Below are 13,739 nucleotides of genomic sequence, written 5' to 3'. Positions count from 1 at the left end.
TAAAGTTTCTCCCCTGTGTGAGTCACCAGATGCCCCTTGCAGTAGAAGCACTTGTCACATTCTTTGCACTCTTGATGTTCTTCTTGATGTTCGTTATCTTGTTTTTTTTTAAAGGCTTTGGTTTCTTCACACAGGGTCGCTGTATGTCGCTGCAGCGGGTAAGTAGTCCTCACATGTTTGTTTGAAGGAGTGCTTGCAACTAAAGGCTTTGCCACATCAGTATATATGTAAACACATCATTGCGCACCACAACCACACGTAAAACACATAAATAAAACAGACAACTGATTTTAATCCAAACAAATACTTTATTCAAACAGAAAATGGAAAAGCATTGAGAGGCTAGGACATGCAGGCCTGTGATTTCAGTTAGCTAGCTAGTTTCACCCAAATATTCATGAATAAATTAAAAGTGTACACACAAAGGTAAAGACCAAATGATCGAGAGTATCAACTAATGTTATCTGTAGTTGTTCATAGACTTGGCTAACAGACTGTTACAGACGTGTGTGTTCCTGTCATATAGACAGGAAATGGTAATAAACAGAGGGCTAACTAACTCTGGACGGTCTGTAGAACTGGTAACACAACGTGAGCACGCATAATAAAACGATCACAGCATGCCGACATGACGTAAACATTTACGTCAGGTAAATGTCATTCACAGATGTTATATTTGTTTACAGCGTGTGGGACGTTGTATGGTTGCGAAAGTACTGTGACGCGGGTTCAAATGCATGAAGAGTTGTTTGCGCAACCGCAAAATGTAGGGGCCGGGCAAAGTGACCGGACACGTTTTAATTGATGACGTCAGAAGACATCTGAAAATTTTAGCGGACCATTATGCATCGGCTGCATCAACCCATTTAGTGCATTCACCCACGGTGTTCAGAATGACAGAAATCACATTTAGATTATGTTTATTCATCTTAACCAAACATGCAACTCCTGTAATGAAGCTGCCAAATAAAAAAAGGCATTTTCGTGAGAAAACACCGTTTGATATATACACACTACATGTCCAAAATATGTGGACACACTGCTCATCGAAAATCTCCTTCCAAAAATCATGGCCTTTTAATATGGAGCTGGTTCCCCCCCTTTGCTGCTATAACAGCCTCCACTCTTCTGGGAAGGCTTTCCACTAGATGTTGGGACATTGCTGCGGGTGACTTGCTTCCATTCAGTCACGAGCACTAGTGAGGTCGGGCACTGATGTTGGGCGATTAGGCAGTTGGCGTTCCAATTCATCCCAAAGGTGTTCGATGGGGTTTAGGTCAGGGCAGTGTGCAGGCCAGTCAAGTTCTTCCACACCGATCTCGACAAACCATTTCTGTGTGGACCTCGCTTTGTGCACAGGTGCATTGTCATGCTGAAACAGGAAAGGGCCTTCCCCAAACTGTTGGCACAAAGTTGGAAGCACAGAATCGTCTAGAATGTCATTGTGTGCTGGAATGTAATTATTTCACTTCACTGGAACTAAGGGGCCTGAACCATGAAAAACAGCCCCAGACCATTATCCCTCCTCCACCAAACTTTACAGTTGCCACTATGCATTGGGGCAGGTAGCGTCCTCCTAGCATCCACCAAACCTAGATTCATCCATCGGACTGCCAGATGGTGAAGCGTGATTCATCCCTTCAGAGAACGCGTTTCCACTGCCCGAGAGCTTTACACCACTCCAGCCGACGCTTGTCATTGCGCATGGTGACCTTAGGCTTGTGTGCGGCTGCTCGGCCATGGAAACCCATTTCATGAAGCTACCGATGAACAGTTCTTGTGCTGACGTTGCTTCCAGAGGCAGTTTGAAACTCTGTAGTGAGTGTTGCAACCGAGGACAGATGATTTTTACACGCTACAGCACTTGGCGGTTCCGTTCTGTGAGCTTGTGTGGCCTACCAGTTCGCAGCTGAGCCGTTGTTGCTCCTAGACGTTTCCACTTCACAATAACAACACCTACAGTTGACCGGGGTAGCTCTAGCAGGGCAGAAATTTGACAAACTGACTTGTTGGAAGGGTGGCATCACGTTGAAAGTCACTGAGCTCTTCAATAAGGCCATTCTACTGCCAATGTTTGTCTATGGAGATTGCATGGCTGTGTCGGAAATAGCCAAAATCCACTTTTTTGAAGTGGTGTCCACATACTTTTGTAAACACAGTGCATCTCAGATCATCATCTCTGTTTAGAAAGAGGATCTAACGATGTATTGTTGATATGAAAAACCAATAGAATAGGAGAGAAATGGCTTAATGAGGAAGTCTTTATAAAATAATTGCCTCCACGTTTATGGTTGAAGACATGCCTCATAATATGAAGTAAAACTTCAGAGAAAGTATTCACACCCCTTAACTATTTCCACATTTTCTTACGTTACAAACTGGGATTAAAATGGATTTTTCGGTCAACGATCTACACAAAATAAAATACTCTGTCAAAGAAAAATTCAAAACACAAATATATATTGATTAGATAAGTATTCAACCCCCTGAGTCAATACATGTTAGAATCACCTTTATCAGCTGTGAGTCTTTCTGGGTAAATCTCTAAGAGCGATTACAGCTGTGAGTCTTCCTGAGTAAATCTCTAAGAGCTTTACACACCTGGATTGTACAATATTTGCACTTATTATTACAAAAATTGTTCAAGCTCTGTCAAGTTGTTTGTTGATCATTGCTAGACAGCCATTTCCAAGTCTTGCCATAGATTTAATTCCAATTTAAGTCAAAACTGTAACTCGGCCAGTCAGGAACATCTAATGTTGTCTAGGTAAGCAATTCCAGTGTGTGTGTTTTAGGTTATTGTCCTGCTGAAAGGGGAATTAATCTCCCAGTGTCTGCCACCACTACGCTTGAAAATATGAAGAGTGGTACTCAGTAATAAGTTTTATTTCACCCAAATATAACACTTTATATTAAGGACAAAAAGTTAAATTCTTCGCCAATTTGTTTTGCAGTATTACTTTATTGCAAACAGGATGGGATGTTTTGGAATAGTTTTCACTCTGTCAATTAGGTTAGTATTGTGGAGTAACTACAATGTTGTTGACCCATCCTTAGTTATCTACTATCACAGCCATTAAACCTTGTAACCATTTTAAAAATCACCATTGGCCTCATGGTGAAATTCCTGAGTGGTTTCTTTCCTCTCCAGCAACTGAGTTAGGAAGGACGTCTGTATCTTTGTAGTGACTGGGTGTATTGATACACCATCCAAAGTGTAATTAATAACTTCACCATGTTCAAAGGGATATTCAATGTCTGCTTTTTTTGGTTTTTACCCATCTACCAATAGGAGCCCTTCTTTGAGAACCGTTGGAAAATCTCCCTGGTTGAATCTATGCTTGAAATGAGTCATTTAGTCATTTAAAAATCATGTTGAACATTATTGCACAGTCAGTCCATGCAACTTATCATGTGACTTGTTAAGCACTTATTTAGGCTTGCCATAACAAAAGGGGTTTGAATACTTATTGACTCAAGACATTTCAGCCTTTCATTTTTAGTTCATTTCTAAAAACATAATATTGTGATGTCATTATGGGGTATTGTGATGTCATTATGGGGTATTGTGATGTCATTATGGGGTATTGTGTGTAGATCAGTGACACAAAATCAAATCCATTTTATATTCAGGCTTTTAAGAACAAAATGTGGAAAAAGTCAAGTGGTGTGAATACTTTCTGAAAGCACTGTTTTCAAAATGCCTCCAGCTCACATTGCCAGGTGGTGGGTGAGGCGCTGATAGACTGCATACCGTTGCATATGCACTCAAATTGGAGGCGCACTTCAATAAGACATACCAGTTGAGAAATAAAAATAGGTCATTTAAAAAAAAATCGTGGTAGTCAAAACTGTTAACACGCGATTGCATGAAGAATTGTTGCGTAATAATAACTGGGCTTATAAAAGTGCTTTTCAGTCCAGCAACGAGCTGAACCAGTCTCTCAGCAGCAGCAGCTCTGTCTGACGGGTGATGTTCAGGTCTCTGTATGCCGTGGGAAAGATAGGACGACTGGGAAGAAGGAACGCGACAATTTAATTCCACTTAATTGTGCACATTTACCTACAGGCCGATAAGCAGGGCCGGATAAATGTATTTCCATCAACAACAACAAAAGCTATCTTTTGCAAATGGGATTCTTCCGGACAATTTGGCAAATTATAATAAATTAAATTATATTTAATCTGCTTACCTTTTTTTATTTAGTGAGTGGGGAAAAATCCGCCAATTACCAGTTCCGAGAAATCCGCGCACACACACACAAACACGTTACTGAACATATCTAGCCAGTCTAGATATGTTCACTCAGATCAGCAGAGTTCTATACTCAACGTGAAGAACAATAGATAGATAATGAATAGAAGCTGAACAAGCTGTTGCGTTACCCCACAGGCGGTGGTAAAAACCCCAAGAGAAACAAACTAAATGTACGATGAAATAAAACATTCAAATCTTATTTGACTTGTTAAAAAAACTTAAAACAAACCAAAACGGTTTGTGGGTGGAAAAAAATGTAAGCAGAAAGACGAGCTCTTCTGTAGAGCATAAACATCACACACACACACACACACAATGGACACCAACTAAAACACACCGCCACATCCACAATGCTAAATCAGAAAAAGTATATTTTCTTCGTCTTTTGATTTTTTTTTTTTTAAAGCTGCTCCTTTATAGAAACCCCAACTTGGAAATGACTCCGTTACCATCAAGCTGCTGGGGGTACCAACATCACCAACACTGTTGCTGGGCAACTGGGATGCAAACCAAATCCTGGCCATCCGAGGCTGAGCGTGTGGCTCCGCGTCAAGGAGATTAAGGTGGGGGGTACCAATCCCCTAATCTAATACACCAGAACCTGGTAACCCATCACCACAGCCTCCCTCCTTGCCACTACAGGGCCTCTCTCTGTGCTGCTCTGGGGTTACAGACAAGATGTCAGTTAAACAGACAAATCACACAGCCAGTGATAAGTCTTCAGTCAGGCTACGGCCTTCCTCCTCAGCCCTCAGACCTCTCTCTCTCTATTTCTTCTCTGCTCTGTCGTTTCCACAGAGGTAAATACTGCTGCTGGCCTTGTGAACACACTGCAGAAGTTATGAAGGGCGCACGGCTGGAATGGAGAAGCCAGATAATAACACACACTCACACACCTCCTCTCTCTCTCTCTCTCTTTCTTCTACAGTTCTTCCTGCATCTATCTCTGCTCCTGTCCTCCCTCCTCCTTCCCTCTGAGAGAAGCAGTTATTAACACACACACACCTCACCACAACAAGAGGAGAAAAAAGCTCTCAGACAATTCAACTCATTCCACTCCTCCAAAAAAAAAATGCTTTTTTTAAAGTTTTCATTTGAGCTTTTCCACCAAAAAAACAATGAGTTTCTCCTTCGTCTCTCTCCCTCCAACAGTCTTCTCTTCTGCATTAGCGTATATTCTCCTTCTCCACTCCAAGGTGGTGTGGGAGGTGGCCAGCGGTTATCAGCAGTTGATTGGTTGTCTGGGTGCTCTGGGCGTGGTCTGTGTGTGACCCGGTTCAGCCCACTTTGGCCCAGGTGAGGAAGGCAGGAATGTCCCTGACCGGCACATTCCTGGTCAGGGCTTTGACCCGCAGGTTACGGTCATCTGTCAGGAGAACCACCTCCCGACGCAAACGCACTGGACCGTCTGGGAGAGAGGAAAGAAGAGAGAGAAGGGGAGATATGAGAGACGGAGGGAGGAGGGAAGGTATAAGAGACGGTATGAGAGACCGAGGGAGGAGGGGAGGTATGAGAGACGGAGGGAAGGTATGAGAGACGGAGGGAGGAGGGGAAGTATGAGAGACGGAGGGAGGAGGGGAAGTATGAGAGACGGAGGGAGGAGGGGAGGTATGAGAGACGGAGGGAAGGTATGAGAGACGGAGGGAGGGGAAGTATGAGAGACGGAGGGAAGGTATGAGAGACGGAGGGAGGAGGGGAAGTATGAGGGAGGGAGGAGGGGAGGTATGAGAGACGGAGGGAGGAGGGGAGGTATGAGAGACGGAGGGATGAGGGGAAGTATGAGAGACGGAGGGATGAGGGGAAGTATGAGAGACGGAGGGAGGAGGGGAGGTATGAGAGACGGAGGGAGGAGGGGAGGTATGAGAGACGGAGGGAGGAGGGGAGACAGAGGGAGGAGGGGAGACAGAGGGAGGAGGGAAGGTATGAGACGAGGGGAGGTATGAGAGACGGAGGGGAGGTATGAGAGACGGAAGGAGGAGGGGAGACGGAGGGAGGTATGAGAGACGGAGGGGAGATATGAGAGACGGGGGGAGGTATGAGAGACGGGGGGAGGCATGAGAGACGAAGGGAGGAGGGGAGATATGAGAGACGGAGGGAGGAGGGGAGACGGAGGGAGGTATGAGAGACGGAGGGAGGTATGAGAGACGGAGGGAGGAGGGGAGATATGAGACACGGAGGGAGGAGGGGAGATATGAGACACGGAGGGAGGAGGGGAGATATGAGACACGGAGGGAGGAGGGGAGATATGAGAGACGGAGGTGGGATATGAGAGACCGAGGGACAAGGGGAGATATGAGACACGGAGGGAGGAGGGGAGGTATGAGACACGGAGGGAGGTATGAGAAACTGGGGGAGGTATGAGAGACGGAGGGAGGAGGGGGGATATGAGAGACCGAGGGACGAGGGGGGATATGAGAGACCGAGGGACGAGGGGAGATATGAGACACGGAGGGAGGAGGGGAGACGGAGGGAGGTATGAGAGACGGAGGGAGGTATGAGAGACGGAGGGAGGAGGGGAGACGGAGGGAGGTATGAGAGACGGAGGGAGGTATGAGAGACGGGGGGAGGTATGAGAGACGGGGGGAGGTATGAGAGACGGGGGGAGGTATGAGAGACGGGGGGAGGTATGAGAGACGGAGGGAGGAGGGGAGATATGAGAGACGGAGGTGGGATATGAGAGACCGAGGGACAAGGGGAGATATGAGACACGGAGGGAGGAGGGGAGGTATGAGACACGGAGGGAGGTATGAGAAACTGGGGGAGGTATGAGAGACGGAGGGAGGAGGGGGGATATGAGAGACCGAGGGACGAGGGGGGATATGAGAGACCGAGGGACGAGGGGAGATATGAGACACGGAGGGAGGAGGGGAGGTATGAGACACGGAGGGAGGAGGGGAGACGGAGGGAGGTATGAGAGACGGAGGGAGGAGGGGAGATATGAGAGACGGAGGGGAGGTATGAGAGACGAGGGGAGGTATGAGAGACGGAGGGAGGGAGGAGTAAAGGTAGAATAAATATAGTATAGACAGATTGTGCAACACATGCATGAGTGTGTTGGTGGAAGGAGACAGCTTACTTGTCTGTGCAGGCATCAAGCTTTTAGCCTCATCTTTGCAGTAGTGGAGACAGCAGGACAAGATGACATCATCATTGTTTCCCTGGAGGAGGGGGGGGGGGGGGGAAAGAGACCGGTAAATCTAAAGCTGAATTTCAACGACAGTCCGAAATTGGATGAAATAGGATTGACTTGCAGTGGAAGACCGTTCCAAACTCTAATTCACACACAAGAGATGGTCAAATACGTGACAGAGGATCTGGGGCACTTGGACACACGCGTAATATACACGTCACACACACACCTGTTGTCCGGAGGTGTCTTCGCTGCGGAAGGCGATAGACTCCAGTTGACTTCCTCTGCTGGTCAGCGCTCTGAGACAGGGCTCCCTGGCCTCGAACCCTCGCTCCAGAAACGCCACGGCAACCTTAGCCTTCTCCTGGACCGACCGGGCGTGGGTCGGTCCACCACCACCACCACCGGTGTTTCCACGACAACCACTGCCACCACGCCCACTGCCAGAGCCATCGCAGCTCTCCTGCCCCTTTGCCAGACCATCCAACTCTGTTATCACTGAAGGAGGGGAGGGAGAGAAGAGGGAGAAATGAGGAAGGAGAGAGAAGAGGAGGGAGAGAGAAGAGAAGAGGAGGTTGGAGAGAAGAGAGAAATGAGTGAGAAGGGAGAGAGAAGAGAGAGAGAAGAAGGAGAGAGAAGAGGGAAAAGACATCTACAGTCAGAACTAAACATTCCCCTAACTCCTAAAAACCTGATATTGATGGCTGTCTCTCTCTCTCACTCAGGAAACACATGTTTACGTTGTCAAAGCAAGTGGAATAAACAAACAAAAAGGGAAATAAATAGTCAACAACTCAGAAAAGTTGTAAAATAATCATTTGGCAGAAGAAGCAATCAGGCTAGGCTAGGGCAGGGTAGGCTAGGGCAGGGTAGGGTCGGGCAGGGTAGGGTCGGCCAGGCTTGGGTAGGGTAGAGTCGGCCAGGCTTGGGTAGGGTAGAGTCGGCCAGGCTTGGGTAGGGTAGAGTCGGCCAGGCTTGGGTAGGGTAGAGTCGGCCAGGCTTGGGTAGGGTAGAGTCGGCCAGGCTTGGGTAGGGTAGAGTCGGCCAGGCTAGGGTAGGGTAGAGTCGGCCAGGCTTGGGTAGGGTAGAGTCGGCCAGGCTTGGGTAGGGTAGAGTCGGCCAGGCTAGGGTAGAGTAGGGTAGGCTTGGGTACGGTAGAGTCGGCCAGGCTTGGGTTCGGTAGGGTCGGCCAGGCTAGGGTAGAGTAGGGTAGGCTTGGGTACGGTAGAGTCGGCCAGGCTTGGGTAGGGTAGAGTCGGCCAGGCTTGGGTAGGGTAGAGTCGGCCAGGCTTGGGTTCGGTAGGGTCGGCCAGGGTAGGGTAGGCTTGGGTACGGTAGGGTCGGCCAGGCTTGGGTAGGGTCGGCCAGGCTAGGGTAGAGTAGGGTCGGCCAGGCTTGGGTACGGTAGGGTCGGCCAGGCTTGGGTAGAGTCGGCCAGGCTTGGGTACGGTAGGGTCGGCCAGGCTTGGGTAGGGTCGTCTAGGCTAGGCTCGGGTCGGCTAGGGTAGAGTCGGATAGGCCAGGGTAGAGTCGGATAGGGTAGGGTCGAGTAGGATAGGCCAGGGTAGGGTAGAGTCGGATAGGGTAGGATCGGCTAGGGTAGGGTAGGTTAGGATCGGCTAGGGTAGGGTAGAGTAGGATCGGCTAGGGTAGGCTAGGGTAGAGTAGGCTAGGCCAGGGTAGGCCAGGGTAGAGTAGGATAGGCTAGGGTAGGCTAGAGTAGGGTAGGCTAGGGTAGAGTAGAATAGGTTAGAGTAGAGTAGGGTCGAGTCGGCCAGGCTTGGGTAGGGTCGGCTAGGCTAGGGTCGGCTAGGCCAGGGTAGAGTAGGATAGGCCAGGGTAGGATAGGCCAGGGTAGGGTAGAGTCGGGTAGGGTAGAGTAAGATAGGCTAGGGTAGAGTAGTGTAGGCTAGGGTAGAGTAGGGTGGAGTAGGATAGGCTAGGGTAGGATAGGCTAGGGTAGAGTAAGATAGGGTAGAGTAGGATAGGCTAGAGTAGAGTAGGGTTGAGTAGGCCAGGCTAGGGTCGTCTAGGCTCGGGTCGGCTAGGGTCGTCTAGGCTCGGGTCGGCTAGGCTAGGGTAGAGTCGGATAGGCCAGGGTAGAGTAGGATAGGCCAGGGTAGAGTCGGATAGGGTAGGGTAGAGTAGGATCGGCTAGGGTAGAGTAGTGTAGGCTAGGGTAGGATAGGCTAGAGTAGGGTAGGCCAGGGTAGAGTAGGATAGGCTAGGGTAGACTCGGCCAGGCTAGGGTAGGATATGGTAGAGTCAGCCAGGCTAGCGTAGAGTAGGGTAGGGTGGGATAGGGTAGAGTAGGGTAGAGTAGGATAGGCTAGGGTAGAATAGGGTAGAGTAGGATAGGGTAGGGTAGAATAGGGTAGAGTAGGATAGGGTAGGGTAGAGTAGGATAGGGTAGAGTAGGGTAGGATAGGGTAGGGTAGAGTAGGATAGGGTAGGGCTCAGGCTTAAATGTCATGCCCGTGCAATGCTCTACTCCTTCCCTCTTAGTCTCACAATAGAGGGGCACCACTAGTATGGACCGTGCCTTCAGACAGCATTTATATCAGTTGACTTATTCCACATTATATGTTGAGTTACAGCCTGAATTAAACATTTATAAAAACAATTATAATTATCTCACCCATCTACACACAATATCCCACCATGACAAAGTGAAAACATGTTTTTAGAAATGTTAGCAAATGTTTTGACGAAATCAATACGGACAAAAGTTGACACACCTACTCATTCAAGGGTTTTTCTTTCTCTTTCTACATTGTAAAATAATACTGAAGACAAACTATGAAAAACACATATGGAATCATGTAGTAACCAAAAAAGTGTTAAACAAATCCAAATATATTTTATATTTGAGATTCTTTAAAGTAGCCACCCTTTGCCTTGATGACAGCTTTGCACACTCTTGGCATTCTCTCAACCAGCTTCATGAGGTAGTCACCTGGAATGCATTTGATGTCTAAACTATTATCCTACAATGTAGATAATAGTAAAAAATAAAGAAAAACCCTTGAATGAGTAGGTGTTCTAGAACCCTTGAATGAGTAGGTGTTCTAGAACCCTTGAATGAGTAGGTGTTCTAGAACCCTTGAATGAGTAGGTGTTCTAGAACCCTGGAATGAGTAGGTGTGTCCAAATGTTTGACTGGTACTGTAAGTATTCAACACATGCTAGAATCACCTTTGGCAGCGATTACAGCTGTGAGTCTTTCTGGGTAAGTCGCTAAGAGCTTTGCACACCTGGAATGTACAATATTTGCACTTATTCGTTTAAAAATTCTTCAAGCTCTGTCAAGTTGGTTGTTGATCATTGCTACACAGCCATTTTCATGTTCTGTCATAGATTTTTAAGCCGATTTAAGTCAAAACTGTAACTAGGCAACTCAGAAACATTCGATTGATGGGCTACCGGGGAACTGTGGGTTAACTGTCTTGTTCAGGGGCAGATTTTTACATTGTCAGCTCGGCCAACACTCTAACCACTAGGCTACCTGCCCCCCCTACATTCTAACCACTAGACTACCTGCCGTCCCTACACTCTAATCACTAGGCTACCTGCCGCCCCTACACTCTAACCACTAGGCTACCTGCCGCCCCTACACTCTAACCACTAGGCTACCTGCCCCCCCTACACTCTAACCACTAGGCTACCTGCCCCCCCTACACTCTAACCACTAGGCTACCTGCCGCCCCTACACTCTAACCACTAGGCTACCTGCCCCCCCTACACTCTAACCACTAGGCTACCTGCCCCCCCTACACTCTCTAACCACTAGGCTACCTGCCCCCCCTACACTCTCTAACCACTAGGCTACCTGCCCCCCCTACACTCTAACCACTAGGCTACCTGCCGCCCCTACATTCTAACCACTAGACTACCTGCCGTCCCTACACTCTAATCACTAGGCTACCTGCCGCCCCTACACTCTAACCACTAGGCTACCTGCCGCCCCTACACTCTAACCACTAGGCTACCTGCCCCCCCTACACTCTAACCACTAGGCTACCTGCCCCCCCTACACTCTAACCACTAGGCTACCTGCCGCCCCTACACTCTAACCACTAGGCTACCTGCCCCCCCTACACTCTAACCACTAGGCTACCTGCCCCCCCTACACTCTCTAACCACTAGGCTACCTGCCCCCCCTACACTCTCTAACCACTAGGCTACCTGCCCCCCCTACACTCTAACCACTAGGCTACCTGCCGCCCCTACACTCTAACCACTAGGCTACCTGCCCCCCCTACACTCTAACCACTAGGCTACCTGCCGCCCCTACACTCTAACCGCTAGGCTACCTGCCACCTCTACACTCTAACCACTAGGCTACCTGCCCCCCCTACACTCTAACCACTAGGCTACCTGCCGCCCCTACACTCTAACCACTAGGCTACCTGCCCCCCCTACACTCTAACCACTAGGCTACCTGCCGCCCAGTGTATATTTGGCCTTCTGTTTGAGGTTATTGTCCTGATGTAAGGTGAATGTCTCTCAGTGTCTGTTGGAAGTCAGACTGAACCAGGGTTTCCTCTAGGATTTTGCCTGTGCTTAGCTCTATTCCGTTTTTTTTTTTTATCCTAAAAAAAAAAAAAACTCCCTAGTCCTTGCCAATGACAAGCATACCCATAACATGATGCAGCCACCACCATGCTTGAAAATATGAAGAGTGGTACTCAGTGATGTGTTGTGTTTGCCCCAAACACAACACGTTGTATTCGGGACATAAAGTTAATTTGTTTGCCAGATTTTTTTTTGCAGTATTACTTTAGTGACTTGTTGCAAACAGGATGTTTTGTAATATTTTTTTATTCAGTACAGGCTTTCTTCTTACTCTGTCAAATATGTTACTATTGTGGAGTAACTACACTGTTCTTGATCCATCCTCAGGTCACACGTCACAGCCATTAAACTCTTAACTATTTTAAAATCACCATTGGCCTCATGGTGAAATTCCTGAGCGGTTTCTTTCCTCTCCGGCAACTGAGTTAGGAAGGACGCCTGTATCTTTGTAGTGACTGGGTGTATTGATACACCATCCAAAGTGAAATTAATAACTTCACCATGTTCAAAGGGATATTCAATGTCTGCTTTTTTAAATGCTATTTCAGCAATAGGTGCCCTTCTTTGCGAGGTGTTGAAAAACCTCCCTGGTCTTTGTGGTTGAATCTGTGTTTGAAATTCACTGCTCGACTGAGAGACCTTACAGATAATTTATATGTGTTGGGGTAGTCGTTCAAAAATCATGTTATAGTGACTTATAATTATTATGCGACTTGTTAAAACACGTGAACTTAAAAAAGGGGTTTGAATACATATTGACTCAACTTTTCACATTTAATTAATTTTGTAAACATTTCTACAAACATAATTCCACCGTGACATTATTGTGTGTAGGTCAGCGACACAACAAAACAAATCTACATTTAATCAATTTAAAATTTGGGCTGTATGTAAACACAACTAAATGTGTGATAAAAGTCAAGGGGTGTGAATACTTTCTGAAGTCCCTGAAGTGTTTTGGTGAGGCGGTCGATGTACGTCCCAGACTGAAGTGTTTTGGTGAGGCGGTCGATGTACGTCCCAGACTGAAGTGTTTTGGTGAGGCGGTCGATGTACGTCCCAGACTGAAGTGTTTTGGTGAGGCGGTCGAAGGAATTTACTGTATGTTTGTTAGTGTGTGGTAGTTACCGATGAGGGGCACCACCACAATGTACGTTCCAGACTGAAGCAGCGTCTTGAGGCCGGTGAGGTGGTCGATGAAACCGTTGGTGTCGGGGACCAGGAAAAGAGGACGGACCTCTAACTCCAACTGACCACACGTCTGTAACACCGCCTGGACGGAGGGAACACACACGCACACACACACACGCACACACACACACGCACACACACACACACACACACACACACACACACACACACACACACGTTACAAATCAAAATCAAATCAAAGTTTATTTGTCACGTGCGCCCGAATACAACAGGTGTAGTAGACCTCACAGTGAAATGCTGAATACAACAGGTGTAGTAGACCTTACAGTGAAATGCTGAATACAACAGGTGTAGTAGACCTTACAGTGAAATGCTGAATACAACAGGTGTAGTAGACCTCACAGTGAAATGCTGAATACAACAGGTGTAGTAGACCTCACAGTGAAATGCTGAATACAACAGGTGTAGTAGACCTTACAGTGAAATGCTGAATACAACAGGTGTAGTAGACCTCACAGTGAAATGCTGAATACAACAGGTGTAGTAGACCTTACAGTGAAATGCTGAATACAACAGGTAGACCTTACAGTGAAATGCTGAATACAACAGGTGTAGTAGACCTTA

The 13,739-nt window shown here is 47.4% G+C and overlaps 1 protein-coding gene across 2 annotated transcripts in view; it reads right to left on the bottom strand.

Moving 5' to 3' along the window:
• Positions 1-4,639: 4,639 nt before the first annotated feature.
• Positions 4,640-13,739, bottom strand: part of smg6 (SMG6 nonsense mediated mRNA decay factor) — a 40,889-nt gene continuing 31,789 nt past the window's right edge. For both annotated transcript variants that reach the window (XM_036989494.1, XM_036989495.1), the window contains 4 exons: positions 13,092-13,236; positions 7,618-7,886; positions 7,335-7,416; positions 4,640-5,666 (listed from right to left, as the gene is read on the bottom strand). In XM_036989494.1, the coding sequence (XP_036845389.1) occupies positions 5,536-5,666; positions 7,335-7,416; positions 7,618-7,886; positions 13,092-13,236 (627 nt within the window). In that variant the 3' untranslated portion in view covers positions 4,640-5,535. The remainder of the gene's footprint in view (positions 5,667-7,334; positions 7,417-7,617; positions 7,887-13,091; positions 13,237-13,739) is intronic.

This window comes from Oncorhynchus mykiss, chromosome 10 (genome assembly GCF_013265735.2).
Source record: "Oncorhynchus mykiss isolate Arlee chromosome 10, USDA_OmykA_1.1, whole genome shotgun sequence".
Taxonomy (NCBI): Eukaryota; Metazoa; Chordata; class Actinopteri; order Salmoniformes; family Salmonidae; genus Oncorhynchus; species Oncorhynchus mykiss.
Note: the sequence above shows the minus strand (reverse complement) of the source record. Positions and strands in the feature narration are given on the sequence as shown.